Source organism: Elephantulus edwardii, unplaced genomic scaffold, assembly GCF_000299155.1.
Source record: "Elephantulus edwardii isolate Elephantulus edwardi_28Jun2011 unplaced genomic scaffold, EleEdw1.0 scaffold00007, whole genome shotgun sequence".
Classification (NCBI taxonomy): Eukaryota; Metazoa; Chordata; class Mammalia; order Macroscelidea; family Macroscelididae; genus Elephantulus; species Elephantulus edwardii.
In genome coordinates, this window is record NW_006399757.1 from 16,161,104 (window position 1) to 16,182,004 (window position 20,901).

Here is a 20,901-nt window from a genome sequence, read left to right on the forward strand (position 1 = left end):
GTTCAAAGCCTCAAATCTGTTCCTGAGATGGTTCTGAAATTCAGGTGGGATAGACTCAAAGTCATATTTTAGTTGCCTTGTATTTGGTTTAATTTTCCTCAGCTTTAGCTTGAATTTGCATATCTGATTCTTATGCATACCATCAGGTGAAATCCAGGTATATAACCTGCGTTATTTGTTATGTATTTGCTGTGAATAAGTCATTGATTGTTGTTTGTTGGGAAAAATATGAACACTGAAACACAGGACTGGAAGAATAAAAACCAAACCAAAACAAGTAACAGAAGAATATAACCACAAACAACTCCCAGCCACCCCCCATGCCCCGCCAATCAAGCTAAGCGAACCAACTGGATTATTTTTTTGTATGAACATATTATATATTTATGAAGTTTATTGTATCTGCAAATTTCTGAAGAATAAATCATTCGAACTTGCTAACCATCTCAAATCGAGCACATCTTTTGAGATGTGAAAAAAGAAAAAAAATTCGTTCTCTTTATTTCCCCAATGCTTTCTTTCCTTAACTCCTTCACCTCTTCAATCTCATATCTTTTATTCTTTCCTTCTTTTACTCATTCATTCATCCGTTCAGCGAGGAGCTGAATTTTAAAACGTCATTCAAAATGGTGCCACGTCATCTGTGTGGGCCAAGAGCCGGGAGGTGTAGTCACTTTTCCACTTGCCAGCGTGGACCTCTGCGGAGCCCCGCCCTCAGAGCTCACCTGCTCGGGGAAGACGGCGCCCAAGGCGCTGTCACTTGCTCCACTTCGGGTCCCCTCCCCCTCGCTCCGAGGCCTCCTCGCCCCTACCGAATCCCGGCTGGCAGAGCGCAACGATTTGCATATCTCTACCTTTGTTCCCAACCGGCGGCCAATCAGCTCACGGGGCGAGAAGAGTGGGGAGCTGGGCGGGGCGCCGGCTCCGGCTTCGGCTCTCGCTCGGTCGGCTGCGCCGCGGGTTCTAGAGCGGGTTGGAGCCGCCGCGGGCGCGCCGCGCACTGCAGCTCCAGCCACCGCGGCCAGCGCTGCACCTACATCCGCGACCGCCCGGCTGCCTCTTCTTGGCCGGGTCCTGAAACGAAGACAAAGCGGCTGCCGGCCAGGCTCCGCGGAAGCTGAATTGACCTGCAGCTGCCGAAAACTCCAGGCTTCAAGATGGTCTGTGGAGGTTTTGCGTGTTCCAAAAACTGCCTGTGCGCCCTCAACCTGCTCTACACTGTGAGTATGCTGATCTCGCCGCCTCTAGGCTTGGCACCTGCTTGAAAGCTCTTGGCCTTCCTGGCGAGGCCAACGACTCCCTCGCTGCAGTCTGCACCCCTCTCCCGTCCTCCCAGGCTCTGCGCGCCCCCGGCCTCTCCATCCGTCCCCTGGGGGACCAGGAGCGGGCGCTTGCCGCAGTCTCTTCCGAACCCTCATTGTGAAGCTGCCTTTCTGCCTCGCTGGCCTGGTCTCGGCCACATTGCTCCTCCCCGCCCCCTCACCCACCGCCTTGCCGTTCAGCGTTTTCATCAGACCCTGCTTTCTCCCATCTCTGCCCCTTCTGCTGCTCAGTCCTCAATTACAGATCCATCTTGGGCATGTTTGGGGCAGGAGACCCATTTCGAGTTTGAGGACAGTTTTGCAGAATTTCTTGATTTGAAACGAGCAAGGAAGGCATATAGCCCTTGTGCATCTAGGGTAGCGCTACGTGCTTTTGTGATTTTAATTGAGGCCGCTGAGTAGGTTCACAGGATGTCTGCCGCTTCCTTAGTTTGTTTCGTGCTTACATAAAGGGATCTTTTCTCTTTTTGTGTTGCCTTTTCTGCTCATATTTGATGCGTTCTCCATGTGCCTTCTGCCTTATATTGATATCTGAACTCTTTCAAACTAAGTCTAGCAAATAAGGCGCCTCCACCCAAGGCGTTTCTTCTCCCAGACTGCTCGCCTGCTTTAATTTTAAAGCCGCAGGCTGTCTATGTAATTTGCAATTCTGGGAGAACCAGAGGGTGGGCTGGGCTGGTTTATATTCCCAGCTTTGTGTCCCAGGTTTTACAAACGTGATCTGAGTTCTTCATTCTGACAACCTTCGGAGGAAAAGAGCTAGCTAGGCCTAAATTTTATCTGTAAGGTAACATATGAAAAAAAAAGCAACCTTGCTAATAGGTTTACGGAGCTTGTAGCTGGCATGTCAGCAGTGAAACCCAAGCTTTGAAATCCAGGTCTTTCTTTGGAATCCCGAATTCCCCATGCCTCTCCAGGGCGGAAGAAACTTCTCCATTGCCATCATACCTTCATCACTTGTTCCCTTCTATAAATACACCTGGCCCTTTGCAGCACCCACCCTGAAAACAAACCAAACTCCCCCGGCCTTAGCAGAGAGCGAGGCCATCTGTGCAGGCTTAGGTTACATCGCTTGGAATGGGGCGGCTGCTTGTGGTCAAAGGCAGAGGCTGGGCTAGAGTAGAGCAAGCCTTTCTGGCTAATTAGTGGGAATAACAACATGGTCACTAATCGTAGACTTGGGAAAAAAGCCATTCTGGAACACCTGATAAATACCACTCCTTGTAATTAGAGGTCGTGGTCAAGTGTCTGATTAAAATCCACCTTTGTCTCTTTTGAAGCTTGCTTATCACATTAAGTAAATGCTGACCAGTTCTTTAGGTATTTTCATTTAATTAGCATAAATGGCCTGATTAAAATTTGGCAGTTCCCATTTTATGCCCCCATTCTAGTTTTCCCCTCATTTTCTCCCCATTTAGTTATCCCTTCCCCAGACACTTCATCTTACAGTGTCTGCAGACAGTAGAATGTTTTGTAGGTTTACTAGACTAAAACAGATTAATATACAATGTATTTTTTTAAAGACAGATTACTTTTAAATGTAGTTTTATTACTCTCAAACCATAATTTCCAGTTGTATTTACTGTGTTTCAGGAAAGCAAAGAGAAAATTCTGATGGAGTATACTAGTGCTAATTAATAATCTGTTCTAAATTATTGGCCTTCAAAGTATTCGATTGATTTTTAACAGCTGTGCTGTAAAACAATTAAATTTAATAGTCAGCTTTTAAAAACCGTAGTCTTTTTAGGCATTATCCTGAAATGTATTCATGGCTCCTTGCATCTTGTGCATTGTGGATAGGTTTAAGTAGGGACAGACCCAGTTTAAATTAGAGACAAATGACAGGTAAACTAGTGCGTCAGACTCAAAACTCAAAATCACTACTGTGGAGTCAGAACCTCCATACAGCTGAATCTGCAGTGGGCTTTTGATACTGGGAGTCGTTTGATGAGGATATTGCCCATTTCTTCCCTGTGGAGCTGCTGGTAGACATGAACCATCAGACGTGTGAGGCCTATGGGTTAGCACGTGTACTATCTCCCCAGACGATGCCATCAGATGCTGAAAATGTACCAAGGCTGTTATTGAGATTCCATGCCTTCCCCATGCATTTTATGGTAGGATGTGATGAAGTGCTTGAAGGTGGAGTTGAGGCTCTGGAATTAGGTGGACAGTTTAAAGTATACATTGCATAAATTTTTTAATAGATATCAGTTCCACCCTGGTCACTACCTCTAAGAGATGTAGAATTAGACCTAAGGTCATTTCTTAAAAATGAAGTGAAACATGCACTGGCGATGAAAGCAGGAGATGTAAAGGCCATAACTTCCTTTAAAGGTTATTACTGTTATGTGAAAGTGGTTTCCTTAGAAATTTAGGCTTTTACCAGCTCAACTACTGAGAATTAGGTAGCCGCATAATGAGCCTGGATTCATGATCTGTCCAGAAAGCATGATGTCATTAAAGCAGGTTGGAAGAGATATCATGAAATTTGTCATGGGCATTATCATCATGAGGCCAAAGGTTAATAGTTGGTTCATTTGTTGTTGTTACTCTATGCTTTCACTGATTTAATTTTTAATTAATAGGAACTTTAGAGGTTAGTACTATTAGTGTAGTGTATATAAACAAATTAAATTTGAGATGGAAAAAGGAAGCTAGACATTATATTCATGATGCTGGAAGAGAATGACTTGCCTCAAAACCTCCTTCATTTGGGGACATTATTTGTTGAGTTGCCTATTATGTTCAAGGCCCTATTCTTGGCTCTTAGAACACAGCAGTGAACCAAACAGGGCTTTACAATTAATATGCTTTTAGAAAGCCTTTAAAAAAAAATAAAAAAGATTACTTTTTCTACATATGTTACAAGTTTCCTTTAGAGGATAAACATTTGCTCATTATGTGCCCTCTGTGGAGAACTGTAGGAAACAATAAAACACAAATAAAACCAAGTACATGTCCTGTGAAGACAGCAGACAACATCTGCTTGGGAGACAAGAGGTGGGGGAAGTTAAATGCTATATAAGGATAGAATTGACTGCAAGTGCTATAAAAGTTTACTAGCACGGGAGGTATTTGTGACTTATTGTTGTTGATTGCCTTGAGTTGAACATGTCTATATTGACCCTATGAGTAATATTGACATTTATCAAAGTTCATAGAGTTTCCGGAGGCATGTTGTTTAGGAAGTGGATGCCACTCCTGCTTCCAGAAGTTGAAAAAATGAAGGAGTGATTCAACTGGGGAGATGTAGGAAAAACCTCCTACAATTTCTGTTTTCCTATAGCTTTTCATTCATTGTTTGGCTGAAAATTGATCACCAAGGCGTTTTAGAGGGATATGGAAGGACGACTTCTCCCAGTTTCTGTTACACCAGCAAGTCTAGTCTTTAAGATTTTGAATTTTGTTCCACATTGGTTTTCCCCCCTCACTATTGTCCAAGGCTGCCTTTGTTACCAAGGAGATCCTGGTCAAACACCATCTGGGTGGGTCTTTCAAGACCAGTTAGGATATAAACACAACACTATTTTGGGAAAATGGTTTTGATTGTTTTTAATAGGTTATTTTGTAATGAATTTAGTAGATTAAAAATATGTAGACAAATAGTAAAAAAAAATATTTGTGAGACAATTTAGAAAATCCAAAATAAATGTTATATTAAAACATAACATTCTCAAAGCTTAGTAATTGTGCCTTTTATCAGAAAGGGGAAAAGCGCAATCAAAAATAATTGACTTTGTTCAGTGGGACAAAACTTGAAGCAAAGCACCCACAATGTATTTGCTCATTTAAAACAGTCTTTTAGTCTTGTTATTATCTTAACTTCCTCTCCATTTGGAAGTTCTGTAAGCACAGCATTTATTCCTTCTTTTTGTTTGGAGTTGTCGTTTTCAGATTGTCATATCTTACTCTTTTTTAGTCATAGGTTTATTTTATTTTTGATACCTAAAGAAAGGACAAAATGGACTGACCAGTGACTGTAGCAGTGTATTCTAGCCTTTGGGAGATCTTGAAGATGGCACAAGATAGAGCAGAGTTTTGATCTATTTTTGGGTAATAAATGTTGATAGTTAAAGAGCGGCTTCAGGCTTTTTGTTCATAGGGTTGCTATGAGTAGTGCTCGCCTCTTAAGACCATCAACAACAACAGCAGTGCACTGGCTAACTTTGAGAAGAATGGGAATCCCAGAACACATGATCTGCGCTTATGAGAAACCTATACTTCTGACCAGTTGTCAGAACAGAGCAAGGAAACACTACATGGTTCAAAAGTGGAAAGGATGTATGCCAAGGATGTGCCCTATCTCTATACCTTTTCAGTCTATATACAGAATAGATTATCTAGGAGGCTGGGCTCTATGAGGAGATATGTGGCATCAGGATTGGAGGAAGACTCATCAACAATCTCCGTTACACAGATGACACACCCTGCTTGCTGAAACTGAGGAGGACCTGAAACACATGCTGCAGAGGGTCAAGGACTGCATGCAGCCTTCAATATGGCTTGAAGCTCAATAACAAGAAAACAAAGATTCTCACCACTGAGCTGATTGGCAGCATTGTGATGGTTGGTAAAGAGATTGAGATTGTAAACAGCTTTAGTTTGCTTGGCTCCACAATCAACGCTCTTGGCACCAGCAGCCAGGAAATGAAAAGATGTATTGTGATGGGAAAGTCTGTTGTCAGAGACCTCTCCAGAGTACTTAATAGCAATGATGTCACTCTGGAGACTAAGGTGCACCTGATCCAGGTCATGGTCTTTGCAATCACTTGCTATGTATTAGAGAACTGGACAATGACTAGGAATGATAGGAGGAGAGTTGATGCCTTTGAGCTGTGGTGCTGGAGAAGAGTATTGAATATACCATCAACTGCTAAGAGAACGAACCTGTTCGTTCTGGAGAGGGTTAAACCAGGCTGCTCCTTGGAGACAAGGATTCTGAAGCTTTGTCTGACATACTTGGACATGTAAGGAGAGACCATTCCTTCGAGAGGGACATCATGCTTGGGAGGATGAAGGGACAGTGCAGGAGGGGAAGACTCTGGATGAGATGGATTAATTCAGTGACTGGGGGAACAGGGATAGGTGTGTCAGAGACAATAAGATTGGCACAGGATAGAACAGAGTTTAGGGTTCTTGTGCATAGGGTCGTGATGGCACTAAATAACAACAACAATGCAGTGATAGTTGACTTGAGGACATACAAGTAACAACAACAGATAAACCCTGACTTTCAGCTCCCCTTCAGGCTTGGAACTGGACTCATCCCTTGGCCCAGCTTTCAACAAAAGGATAGACCTATTAAGGTGACCAGTAATACAGGAAGGAATGCACACTTTTGAACAATGGGCCATACATGATGCAAAGGGCACCGTTTGCCCAGAGGTAAATGATAGAAGGCAGGACTGAATAGAAAAGAAGGAAGAATGGGAATGAATGGTAAATATGAGAAGGAGGAGGCGGGGAAAGTGCTGTTGTTACATTGTAGGAATTGCAGCCAGTGTCACAAAACAAAGCATGTATGAATTTCTTAATGGAAAGCCAATTTACTCTGTAAACTTTCATGCAAATTTTTTAAAAAAGCAAACTTTACAATTTTAAACTGCTATGTATACACTTATAGTCATAAATATATATGATATATAATGAATATTCCTACATGTATCCGTACACATAAATGTTTTTGAATAGTTAAAGATATGCCTTATCCAAGCCATAGTGTTTTCAGTGACTTCCTTTGCACCTGAATGTAGGACAGTAAATAAAGATGATTGGAAGAGGAATTGATGCCTTAGCATTATAAAGGGAATAAGTGCAGTGTGGGAAAGGCCAAGTTTGATCACAGCTAGCTCGACAAAGAGGAACTGTCCCCATCAGTAACATCCACAGTACCATACAAATAGCTACAAGGTCAGACATGCCACCTTCCACACTCTCCGTCCCCCAAGCTCATACACCTACTTCTTATCACTGGATCTGATGTTTGTTGCAAATTGATTCTTAGATTTTACTTCGTTAATAGTTGTGAGGTTTAAGGAAATAGGTTGGGCTTTAAGGGAGGCAAAGGGTATCACAAAGTGAAAGTTTAGGTTTAGTCCAGCAGTCCCAAACCAGATTAACAAGAAGACAAAATTCCTTAATTTGTTCAGATGGGTACTCAGTCAACAAGTCCAGGTTCAGTCCAGCACCATAAAAGTAAAAAGCCTCTGGTTTCCTCAGTCAGCTAGCAGGCAAAACCTTTAACTCTGGCCTCATCTCCAGAGCTCTGTCATGCTGCACCTTGATGAAGTCTCTCTGTATTTGAACCAGCTCTCCCTTTAATATTGACCTTGAAGCTGTTGAAGGCACTTATTAACAGGTGAACCTTATGTCTGCAGTTGAGACAGTTGGAGGCTATGCCTCAGAGCAGGCTATGGCAGTGGGGAGAAAAGCCATTTTCAGAAGTCCTAATGCCACACTGTGGTATTTTTAATTACTTCTAATGCACCTGAAAGTTGAACAGTGAATAAAGATGACTGAAGAGAACTTGATGCCCTCAAATTGCGGTGGTGAAGAGTACTGCCATTACACTGCCGAAAGAACAAACAAAAATGTTTTGGAAGAAGTACAGGCCAGAGTGCTCCTTAGAGGCAAGGATGGAGTCTCACATACTTTTGGCGTATTGTCAGGAGGGGCTAGTCATTGGAAAAAGACGTTATTCTGGGAAAGGTGAAGGGTCATAGAAAGAAAGACCTTCAACAAGATGAATTAACACAGTAACTATAACAATGAATTTGAGCATAACAGAGTGTAAGATTTGCACAGGTAAGGCAAACTTCAGATCTGTTTTCCTGGGCTTCTTAGGACTTGTAGTCAACTTCATGAGATGAAACAACAGCAAGCAAAATAATGGTAGTCTTAAAAATCAGGACAAAACTTGGTTATAGTTCTGTTTCATTTCCCATACACTCTTAATTCTTAAAAAAGCCTTCCAAACTTGTTTCTAATTTTTTTCTGAGTTTATTTACTCCCTGCTATAGCTTTGATTGTTTTTGAGAAAAATTCTTCATGAAGTATCCAGATTGTGTCCATTTGCATTTTGATTTCCAAATTAATATCTCTGAAACTGGGATGCATCTTATAATAGAAAAATATATCTCCTAGACCTCTCTAAAGTACTGAAGAGCACAGTGTCAGTCTAGAGACTAAGATGTGCCTGATTCAGGCCATGGTCTTTGCAATCACTTGCTATGCATCAGAAAGCTGGACAATGACTAGGGATGATAGAAGAATTGATACATTTGACCTGTGATGCTGGAGAAGAGTACTGAACCGCTAAGAGAATAGGTTCGTCCTAGAGAGGGTGAGATCAGGCTGCTCCTTGGAGGCAAGGATTCTGAAGCTTCTGATGGCCTACTGTGGACATGTTGTGAGGCTGGACCAGTCCTTAAAGAGGGACATTATGCTTGAGAGGTTAGAGGGACAGCACAGGAGAAGACCCTCCATGAGATGGATTGATTGAGTGACTAGGGTAATAGTGGTAGATGTGTCAGAGCCAATAAAATTGGTATAGGATAGAGCAGGGTTTAGGGCTGTTGTACATAGGATCACTATGAGTAGCAGGTGACTCAACGGCACAGAACATGAAGATTAAAAAAAAAAATTGTTAAACGGAGTTTCCAGCGAGAAAACACCCACTGGATTCAGGGCAGAAACCACTCAGAATATCAATGCTGCCTTGTTACTAGGTTCATCAAGTCAGTCTTGACTCATGGTGACCAGATGTAGAGGGGAACTGCTCCTGGGGGTTTTCAAAGCTGTGACCTTTCCCAAGATCACCACACCTGTCTTCCAGGGCATCCATGTGTTCAAACTGCCAGCCTGTTAACTATCCATTTGGTGTTTAAGTGTTGGTGCTACTCAGGGTCTTGAGATTTAAACCGGAGAAATATTTGAGCTGAATGTTTTTATTTCTATGTAAGTGGTGAATTCCCTCCCCCCCTTCTTTCTTCCCGTACTGTTTTTAATGTTGTTAGGTGTTGTTGAGTATGGTTCCTAGTGACCCTGTGACAACAGATCTGAACTCTGTCCTATCTTGTACCATCTTTGTCATATCTGACATATTTGAGCCCATTGCTGAAGTCACTGTGTCAATCTATCCATTTGAGGGTCCTCCTCTCTTTTCACTGACCCTCCACCTTTCCAGTCATGATCTCCCTTTCCAAGGATAGCCTCTCCTAAGAATATGCCCACAGTATGTGAGACAAAGCTTTGTCATCCTTGCTTCCAGGGAGCATTCTGACTCCACTTTCCCAAAAACGTATCTGTTTCTTCTTTGGACAATCCATGGGATCTTAAGCACTCTCTCCAGCATCACAGCTCGAAGGCATCAGTTCTCCTTGATCCTTACTCACTGTCCAGCTTTCAGATGAATAGCAATTGCTGGAAAAGATTATGGCCTGAATCAGGTGCACCTTACTCTTCACACTGATATCATTGCTTCTCAGTAATTTGGAGCAATCTCTGCAGACTTTTCCGAAACAATACACTTCTGATCTGACTGCTGATATCAAGAGTTGATTGTGCATCAAGTAAGATGAAATTGTTGACAATTTCTATCTTTTCTGCATCTATCATGATATTACCAGTTGGTTCAGTGGTGACAATTTTTGTTTTTTGTAATATTCAGATATAGTGATGAGAGAATGCCTCGAATGGAAAAAAATAAAGTTTGAACTCTTGAATTATAATTGTGGTTAACTCATCCTATAACATTCTATCACAGATATAGAGCCAAGCAGGCCTTAAGAATTCATGCCTTAAGAAAAGAAATTTTTATTATCAAGGTGTAAGAAAACAAAACAAAAACAAATTGTCAAGGTATGATAACTATACATTTAGAATCACTTATCTGTGTTTTCTTTTCCCCCCTTGAGTCCTAATTTGGTCATTAGGAAATTGGGGGCAGGAGCAAGGAGTGGGTAAGAAGTTTCTCTGCCTGCTCAGAGGTAAGAGGCATGAATTCACTAGCTGCTCCAAAGATGGGCAGTCTCTTCCCATGGGATTTTTATGAGGAAAACTCTGAAAACCCACTAGAGGGGCAAGTATAAAAGTATAAGTTGGTTTCAGATCAGCAACACGTAACAGTTTGGTCATGCAAGTATTAACTGATCTTTCAGTCTCAACTTTAAAATAAATGAAAAACTCTAGTACTTCAGCTAAAGAAAAATTTACTTCATTACTTTCAAATTATTGCATTTACCTTTTTCTCAACATTTTGATCATAATTGTTGAATAATGATGATGAGATCTGATAAAACAACATTTCCTCCTTGAGGAGATCTGGGAGCGGGTGGTCAGTTGAAAGGAGTTTCCTTTGGGGTGTGGCCTCCATCCAGGATATATATGGGGTCCTTAGAAAACACTTTGGCTTTTGTCCAATCTTGATATTGCATACGGCTTTCTGACATCTTGTTCTTTGGATTTGAACCAGTGGCCTATGGTATATTTTTATGCCAGTCTTGGGATTTGTGAACAGACTGTCACATAGCAACTTAGAAGCCTAATAACTTCGAAGCCTCTGATATTTTGAGTGTCAGCACTTGTAGTATAGGAATCAGGAGATACCTCCAGCCTGATACCTGACCCACAGATTTGCAATATATCTAACCAGTACAACCTCATGAGCAATTTCTTTGAGATAAATTTCTCCATATACACACATAGACTGTGATTAGGACTACGACTCTATGACTGCAACAGTGGGCTTGAGCATAAAGGAGATTGTGACAGTGGCACAGTGTAGGGCAAGCTTCTGATCTGTTCAAAGGGTTGCTGTAAATGGTAGTGTACTTGATGGCTCCTAAGAAAAATGACAGTATACGCATATCACTGGTGGCTCAGTGGTAAGAAGCAGTGTTGCAATTCTGAAGGCAGAAGGTTCAAGTCCATCAGCTGCTCTGCGAGAGGTGGATGAGCCGTCTCCTCCCATGCAGTTAACTGCTTCTGGAAACCTGCTGGAGGGTCACCTATGGGTCACTTCCGACTTCTCTAGAGAACCCAGTTTAAGACAACATCATTTGCACAACAAATTGATGACAATGAAGTACAAAGATATGGGAGAGGTATTCTGGGTAGAAGAAGTAAGTTATGAAAGACTAGCAGTGGAACATTCTATGTATATGCTCAGAACAGAGTGAGCAGGAGAACAATGAGGAAAGGGAAATTATGGGATCCGGATTAGAAAGGTCCTTCAAAGCAATATAAGTACTTTAACTTTTATATTTTACATTGAGTGAGAGAGATGAGTTGATACATTTAAGTCTGAGAAGTTACATGGCTCGATTTTCAATTCAGTGAGGCTGCTGTGTTGAGAACTGATTCTAGAAGATGGCAAATGTAGAAGTGAAACCAGCTGGGAGAGACTATTGCATAATTTAGGGGCACACGACAGTAGAGGCTTGTATGATGGAAGTGGAAGTGAAAGGAATAGCTTCTGAGTGGATTTTTAAAGTGAGGTTAACAATTTTCTCATGGATTGGATGTGGGGTTTGAAAGAAAGAGAAAAGGCACAGATTGTGATTTATGGTGCAGGCAGCTGGCTGTGTAGATAGAATTTCCATTAACTGGAATGGGAAACACTGAGGGTCAGAGCTGGCTTTGGGAGAAAAATGTTAGTGTTTAGATGTTAAACCAATCAGATGTCCAAGTGGAGATACTGGACACTTGGAGAAACACTGGAGAACTAGCTGGATATTTCATTCCAGGAGCCATCAGCTTAAAGAATGGAACTGGAAGGGTTGAGACTGAGTGAAATCACTAAGTGCAGATAGACAAAGTGGGGCAGTGGCCCACGGGTTGAGATAGGGACACTTGTTAAAAGGGTCAGCCAACAGAGGAACCTGAGAAGGAATAACCTGTCTGGTGAGAAGAAAAACTGGTGCAAATCAGAGAGAGATGTAGAAGTCACGTGCTGAGGGTGTCCAGGAGAAGAAATTGACTGGACATCTGTGAGATGAGAACTGTGAGTTGATCCTTGAATTTAACAGTGAGGAGTCATTAAAGAGAGCACTTATCCTTTCATTTTCTCGTGGTAGACTATCAGTCTTTCCACACACAGTAAGGACTATGCCCCAATTATTCCTGTTTCTCTGAGTGCCCAGCGCAACCCTGGCATCTGGTCAACATTTCTTTTTAATTAATTGAGGGAATCAGTTCAGGGCTTCTCTGACCTTGCTTTGCATCCAAGTTCACTTGTCTCTCAGGACTTCAACAAAGGAAGGCAGAGGTATGGTGGGGTTGAAGTTTGCTGGTAGCCATGGAAAATGAGAGGTCAAGGTCCCTACGTTTTTGGTTCTCTTTACATAATTTCTTGGTAAAAGGTATCTTATGCTATAAATTTGTGCTTATTAAGTATAAACGCCATCTGCTTGGCACCATAGAGAAGAAGAAAAAGCAGAAAAATACTGTGTAAAAGCACTTGAGATTTCTTTGTGTCATGTAGGGAATGAAACAAAGAACAGAGGTTTTGGTTTCAATGCCATGTGTCTAGATACGTAACAATATCTAGATTAATTTATAGAATTTAACAATTTACATCCAGATAGTTGGTATAGTAGGAATACGTTTGGTCATCTCTGACTTGCTGTGTAATTTTCTGCATTAAGTAGAAGCTCAGAAGAAAACTCAGTTTTCAAGTACAAATCCTCAATATAAATGTTCAACATCTAGAGGAAGTGAGACAGTTTGAGAGGAAGATAATTAGGCATGTTTGGGTTTTATTGTTTCTTTTTAAAAAGTGTATCTTTGGATATTTTTTAAAAAACATAATATGAGTGCATTGTGGTGCTGTAGTTCTGCTGTATCTTATTGTTTGTTGTTGCTGTAGTCAGAACCGACCCACCGCTTGACCCTCACCAGAGGCAGTTCATCATATAAGAGAATATTGCCAGTCTTTCTCCCACAGAGCGGTTAGTGTTCTTGAACCACATGCCTTTGGGATTGCAGGACAGCTTCTTGACACTAGGCCACCAGGGCTCCCTGCTCTATCTTGTTACTGGTTTTAATTTGTTTGCTCTCTGCTATTATCATGTCTTCTTGTGAGAAACATTTTTAAACCATACTATAACTACAAAGCTACCCTATTATTTTCTGATTATTCTAGATTCTTCTCTTATTCTTAAAATGTTCTAAAGTTTTCTTAACCTGGTAAAGTACAGGTGGATAAGACAGTGTAGTTGTGTTAGAAATATTTAAGTATTTTCATTCTTGTTCTGGATATTTGCCAAAAGAGTGAGAGCCTCTTGTATTTTTAAAGATTATATAACTCTGACCATCAGTAGACCAGGATGTCTTCCTGTCAGATATTGTGTAGGTGGGAGAGTATGCATTTACAGCATCACTAAAACTTACAAACCACACTTTTGAGAGTGAGTTAAAGCGTAAGAGGGAGCTCTGATTTGGACCCACTAGGAGCTTTGCAGTAGACTGGTGGACAGGACAGCTGCCATTGTTATTCATACTCTACAGGGGGTTTGCTGCGAGTCAGAAACTCCTTGAGGGCAGTGAGTTTGGATTTAGAGTTTAAAGTTTAATAAACTATTTATTCAACATATATCTTGAGCACCTCTTATGTGCCAGGCACTTGGAGTCATACAGTGGACCAAATCAACATGTCCTTAAATTCTGAAGATCAAAAGAATTCCAAGTGTGCCTGGTGGTGGGGAATAGTAGCTGATGAGTCATTTCCAGAGGTAATCAAGACCCTTCCTTGCCTACCATCCAGTCTGAATTGAATGTCAAAATTAGAAATAAGGTGGCATAAGACCGACCGGCTTGCTCTGATTGGCTGTTAAAAAAAGACCACAAAATTAGTACTAGAGTTCAGCATAGGAGGTGAAAGATTGGAGCGCCGGATCCTCTCAGAGATGTCTTGGTGATCTGTGCCCACAAAGTCACAACCTTGGAAACCCTATGAAAAATCACTGTAGAACAGATCTACTCTGTGTATCATTGCCAGGAGTAAGCACTGACTTGATGGCAACTGACACGAAGTAGAATAATAGTTAATAGAAGAAACTCAGTGACCATTACTTAAAACTGTACGGTTTTCATGTTACAAGAAGTCATTGCATGTTACTCAGGACCCAGGCACCTGCAATCGACTTCTCATTCACCATTAGGTTTCCCACCCACCTGACAAGTCATTGCTTTGTAACGTCTCTGCTGACTTTTCTTTATCTGCTGCTGAATAAGAGTGCCGCTGCCTTAATCTGTGGCCACTGCGCTTCTCTATCTGCCCTCACTTAGTGATTTCATTCAGTCCTTCCAAGTTCTAGTCTCTATGCTGCTGCTGCTGACCCCACTATCCTTGACGTGTGATTCCCCCTCTAAGGTCATCAGATTGTGCCTGTAACTCCAGACATCACAATTTGTTCAGTCCCATAAAGCTCTAAAATGCTTCTTGCAAAGGTTTTTTTTTTTTCTTTTCTCTTTTGGTTTAGTTTTATGGAAATGTTGTTAAAACTGCACATACTTAAGTATAAAATTGGGTGGGTTTTGTTATATGTGTAAGTCCATTACCATGTTCAAGTTGTTGAACATACTGTCTCTCATCTCAAAAGTTCCCTTGTCCACTTAACTCCCAACTGTTAATCTTTTTTCTCCAATCGGCAGACAACCACTGACCTACTCAACAGTAAATTTAGACAGGAGTACAATTTAGCCTTGGTAAGGTGTTTTGCAGATTGAAATGCCCCAGGGCCTTTCTCTGGCTCACTGCTTTCCTTCTTGTATTGGCCCTAGAGTAGGACACTCAACTATAAGGGAGTGCTCATTGTTTTTCAAGCCTGTTGATAAGGTCAAGGATTTAAGGTTCTTAGTTTATGTAAATTGATAGTGGAGTTTATATTAGTGAAGAGTAAAGATTTTTACTGCATTTGCTCATATAGCTAGTAGTTGGATAGTATGTGGTGGCTGGGATAAAGGTTAAAAAAAAAAAAAGGGTAGCACTTTCTTCCTTTTCCTAACCAGTCCTCAGTGCAGTGGCTTTGCTTATATTCTTTAGGAAGCTAGATTGCTCCGTGAGCAAGATGGAATCTAGACAGAATCAACTTAGTCCTTAGGGTTTACAGTTCCAATAGAAGCTTTTTTCTTTTCTCCCACTATCCCTGTATTGGATTTGTAGACATGGCAATTGATCCTGTTGCCTTATGGACCCATCCCTTGGATCCAGTGCCGTGACTCTGGTGATGGCCAACCTGTATTAATGGACTTGAATCTTGTGTGCCTGCTGCTGGTGGTGGTTGGAAGAAGCAGTCAGACACTGTTGTTAAGGGTCACATAAGAGATATGTGTCATTCATCCTAAGGGTAGGAATTCATCTGGTTCATAGATACTTACTTTTAGAATATTCTAACATTCTCTTCATCATTTGAATGGGTGAGTGAACAAAAGAGAGATTGATTGATTTCTCTCCGAGAAGTGGCTCACACTTGTAGAGATTGGCAAGTCCCAAGTCTCCACCCAGGTCAAACATTAGGCTTCTCAGATCAGATGAACCCAGGATCTAGGATCAGCAAGTCAGATGGCAGGCTCTGGCTAAAGTTCAAAAATCTGGAGGTCAGATGGTGATGAGCCATCTGACAGGCTCTTGATCCAGAAAAAAAGCAGGAGAGTTTTGCCAGAATTCCTTATATATTCCCCAAGGAAACACCCAGTTCAACTGATTGACTTTTCATAGTAAGTTTCAGCATGGAAATGATTACATTATATCAGTTCTCACCAAAGAAAAGAATACATTATATCATATCTCGTCAAGAGAATGACTATCTCTGGTGGCCTATTGGCAAGACACTGCACTGCAATCCCAGAGGTGCGCAGTTCAAATCCACCAGATGCTCTGCTGGAGAAGGAGGGGGCAATCTCCTCCTGTACCAGTCAGATTTGATTTGATGGTACACGTAAAAAATAATACAATAAAAATAAAGAAAAAATATCATTTTAAAAAAAAAAGAGAATGACTATCATAACTCCCAAATCAGGCAAAGACATCAAATCTGCAGCCAAATTGACCCACAACTTTAATCATCACACTTAAAGCAGTATGTGAAACAGGAAGATTCTCAATAAGCTGGGTTCACACAGTGACTGCAACAATGGTGGCCAACAACCAAAAATAGTGTTAAACATAGTAGCAGTTGTGGGCCTGGCATAGGACCAGGCTGTGTTTTACTCTATTGTGCTTGGCTTTTCATATGTCAGAAGGGCACATAACAATAACAAAGTAATTTTGAAGATGAAGATGACTCAAGTACAATTTCTTGCTGCCAAACACAAGGCCATACACCATACTTGCCTGCAAATGTGACAAAATTTTCCGGTTGAATTACAGAAATAAGCACAGCAAAATGAAAAAGCTAGTATTTGATGCTTAATGAATAGAAAATTCTGGTGAGTGAAAGGCTTTTTTTTTCTCTTTCCCCTTTTATGTATCACTGCGCATTCAGGTCTCCTAACAAGTGAATCAGAGAAATATGATTCAATGCATGTTGATCTGTACCATAGTTTCCTATACATTATAATGCTGTCCTTATTAGTACTTGGTCTCGTAAAGGAAGTATCCCATCTTGAATTAAAAAATTAAATATGTTGCCAGGCACGATGCTAAGTCCTTTAGAGGAGGGGGAAAAATGTTCTAAGAAGGAAGCTGAGTTCCATTTATAGCACTGACATTGTGTTGTCATTTTGCTGCTCTGACCTCCCCAGCTGCATTTAAAGGGAAGATAGACCCAGAACACCTTCAGGTGCCTGTGTATCTTGGTGCTTTGTGGGTTTTACCCTCCTCTGAGCCTAAGTTGAATCTCTGACCCTCTTCCTTACCCCAGCACTCTCCTCTTCCTCCACCTTCCGCAGGATCTACTTAGGGATCAACCAGTGGTTATGCTGCCACATCCCATTCCAGAGACTTGCTTGTGAAAGTCATGCCAGTTTTAAACACTTCTAACAATGCTTTGTCATACTTTTTCCATTACAACTCTTTTAATCTTAAGGCTTGTATGATTTACTTTTCTGTCTTTTAAAGGGAAAACAGGAAAGGTTGGAGCTTCCTGGCTCATAAAAACATTGCTATCAATGAGTTAACAGATCCATAATCTGTTTTTATCAGCATTGTGTTCCCCAGAGGAAGGAAACTATTTGTCATGGCTCTAAATTTACTATTACAATTGGTTCCATACGGAAACTGTTGTTATATTAATTAAACAAAGGATTCTTACAGTTCTTGACTTGGTAGGCTTTTCAGTCAAGTAGCTAGAATTAATTTTACCTGAATCAATTTTTAGATTACTAATTTGAAGACCTCATTTAATCCCATTCTCTTAAAAAGTCCAATCAACTAATACAAAATTATTTCTTCATAGAGATAAATGATACTGCATCATTTAAAAGGGTACTTTTATTTATTTTTTTTTTGTAAATGTGAAAGAAACATTGATAATGCAATTTGATTAGAGTTATGTTAGAAATCTCCATGTGTTATTTATAAAAATAAAAAAAATAAGTGCTTTGGGGGATTTTTAAATAATGCACTGGAATTTCCGTTATATAAGGCATTTTATGTACTTTTTAAATGAAAATACGTTATTTTGGTGAAGTTATGAAATTGAATCACTCAAATGAGTTTATTTGGACAGTTTCACAACAAATTTGTTTTGGATTGGAAAGGAAAACATTACCTATTAGCTTTCAGGTGTAAACTCTTTTTATTTGATAGCCCTTTATCCCAAATGGGAGCATATTATAGGAGGGAATAATGACAGTACATGAAGATGCACTCATAGGAAATAATATGGAACATTCAAGAGATGGGTAAGTAAGCTACCTTGACTTTCAAAGACATTTGAGGAATGGTAGAACTAACGTTGAATTCACACTGTGGGGCATGAAATCACAGTCCAGAGACAGTCTCATGCCCTCCTGACTGAGGACCCCTGGTGGTAGTGCATTTATATGTTGGTCTGCTAACTTAAAAGGTTGGTGGTTTGAATCTGCCAACCACTCTACTGGAGAAAGCGGAGGCCAGTTCCTCTTGTAAAGAATCACAGCCTTGAAAATCACCTGAAGATTTCTATGAGTCACAACGAACTTGACAGCAATGGTTTTAAAAGTTGAATGAGAAAGTCAGACCAAACTGGGAAGGAAAATAAAGCCAAGAACTTGAGAATCAGAATCTTACCAAAAAAAAGGGGCTGCTAAAATATTCAAGACAAGTTTTAATTAAGAAGTATTTCATATGCATGGGAAAGACTGTGGCAGACTCCTGTGAACCTACCAGCCAGATTTAACAAATGGCCTTATGATACCATGTCTGTCTCTTTTTAAAGAAGTTACAGTTGTACTATAGTTTCCTCTCCATTTTCTTCTCTTCAAAGTAATCACAATCTTGAATTCTATGTCTGTCACTTTACTCCAGGATGACCTCATGGTAACTTAGTTACATCTGCAAGTGTCTTTCTAGCAGTTTGAATCCACCAGGGGCTCCATGGGAGAAAGATTAGCAGTCTCTTCCTGTGCAATTTAGACTTTGGAGAAGCAATGGAGGGTAAGCTTGAATCAGTTCCTGTTTGACAGCAGCTGAGTTTTCTTTTGCTGTGCAAGGTCATACTCAGGATCCTTGGATTAGGGAGTAAATGTATCTTTGGGGAATATTTTTTTCAGCCTATTCCATTCATTTATCAAGTCTGTTGACTTGATTTGTTGAGCTATAACTCTTGAATCGCCATATGGAAATCTCTGATATAGCTCTTATTGGTTGTATTGTCATTTTATTTATTTCTTCTTTCACTGACTTCTGTAGTAGATACCTGCAAATTGTATAACTCATGCTTTAACTCTGTTTTACTGCCATTTCTCCATGGCCCAGGAGCTCAGAATGATTTAAAAAAAATTATTTTGTGATGTATGAAAATCATATGACATTTAAATCTCAGTGTCCATAAATAGTTATTAGAACACAGCTGTGCTCATTGGCTTTATGTTTTGTCTATCACTGCATTGTGTTAAAGTCACAGCTTACGAGTTGTAACAAAGCCAAAAATACTAATCATCAGGTCTTTCAAATAAACATGTTAGTGGGAATACCTTTGTCTCTGCTTTGATAAATTAATATATAAATACTGAAATTAATATTAAGACTTCTGTTTACATAGTAAGGATTAAGTATGCATCTCAAAAAATTCTCTGAGTTGGTTTTTAAAAAATAGGAACTCTGGTGGCCTACAGGTAAGGAGTTATTCTGCCAACCCAAAGGAGGGTAGTTTGAATCCACTATCTGCTCCAAGGGAAGAAGATAGGCAGTCTCTTCCTGTGTGAGTTAAAGCCTCTGCAAACCCACTGGAGGGTCAGCTGTGAGTCAGTTCAAACTCAGTGACACATAACAACAGTAACAGGTTTTGAATGAGAAGATTTTTGTGTATCAGATTATTCATGCTTCTAACCTTTCTGTTTCCGACTTTAAAGGTCAGAAGTATAAAGTCTTGTCTGTGAGTTTGACTTAGGAGACAAGCATCACACTTGGACTTAATTTGGCAGATTTCTCTGTTAGGTAGAAAATGTGAACCATCTCCAAGTGTTTGGAACCAGCATGAAAGGATGCTAAGCATAGCTCTCTCACTTGGAGAAGGGACCTGTCCTAGGCATCATCCAACCCTTCTTCCTTCGCACCTCGTTCAAGCTGCTGCCTTTTTCAGCTTGTGAAAGAAGATGCGATATATTTAGATAACACAAAGTCAGAAATAAGCTAACTTGTGAAGAGCCAGAGGATTTTTTGCAGTCTGGAATAGTTTAAAGTTATTAGAATTTTGTGAGTGAAGGTGCTAAAAATGAAATATACAAATAGACCTGCTGATAGGGAACACTTGAAAAAATTAAAAGACTAGACCAAATTTCTAGATGGCAACAATACTGTGACCCTTCAGTGGGTTTTCAGAGGCAGTATAGGCTCCCTCCCTGTTGGACCAGAGCTCCTGGGGGCAATATAATAATAACCTGAAAACAAAAAAGCTTTTTGTGTACATTACTGTAGAGAACATCATGTCCAGATATAAGGCTATAGATAGGCAGATGCTTACATGGCAACCTTCTGGTTGACTCAGGTCAAACCACCCCTTTGGACAACAGAACTGAGTGTTGCCAAGTCTCGCATCATTCTTGAGTTCTCTCCCTCCATCCCTCATTGCCGTTGAGTTGAAACTCATTCATAGCTGACTCTCCAGTGGGTTTTTGAGGCTGTAAATCACATGGGAAGAGAGTGCCCATCTTGGTCATTGGGTTAGCCCAAGACCACGCCACAGAAGCCCTCTCCTAAGATCGCTGGCATGCATAGCTCCATCACTGTGGCTTTGTGTCAGTCCAGCTCATCAAGGACCCTCACCATCATTGAACTTCTGTTTCACCATATACTGTGACCAACCCCCCTTCTCCCTATAGATTGATTCCTCATATTGACAGATCCAAAGCATGCATATTACACAGTATTCAGTTAAGATTTAATCCACTAAAAATTTATTTTCATTGGTAGTTTTTCTGTCGTTCTTTGTTT

The 20,901-nt window shown here is 40.6% G+C and overlaps 1 protein-coding gene across 1 annotated transcript in view; it reads left to right on the forward strand.

Moving 5' to 3' along the window:
* Positions 1 to 1,157: 1,157 nt before the first annotated feature.
* Positions 1,158 to 20,901, forward strand: part of TSPAN13 (tetraspanin 13) — a 32,261-nt gene continuing 12,517 nt past the window's right edge. Inside the window, exon 1 of the mRNA XM_006880265.1 lies at positions 1,158 to 1,220. Within this exon, the coding sequence (XP_006880327.1) occupies positions 1,158 to 1,220 (63 nt within the window). The remainder of the gene's footprint in view (positions 1,221 to 20,901) is intronic.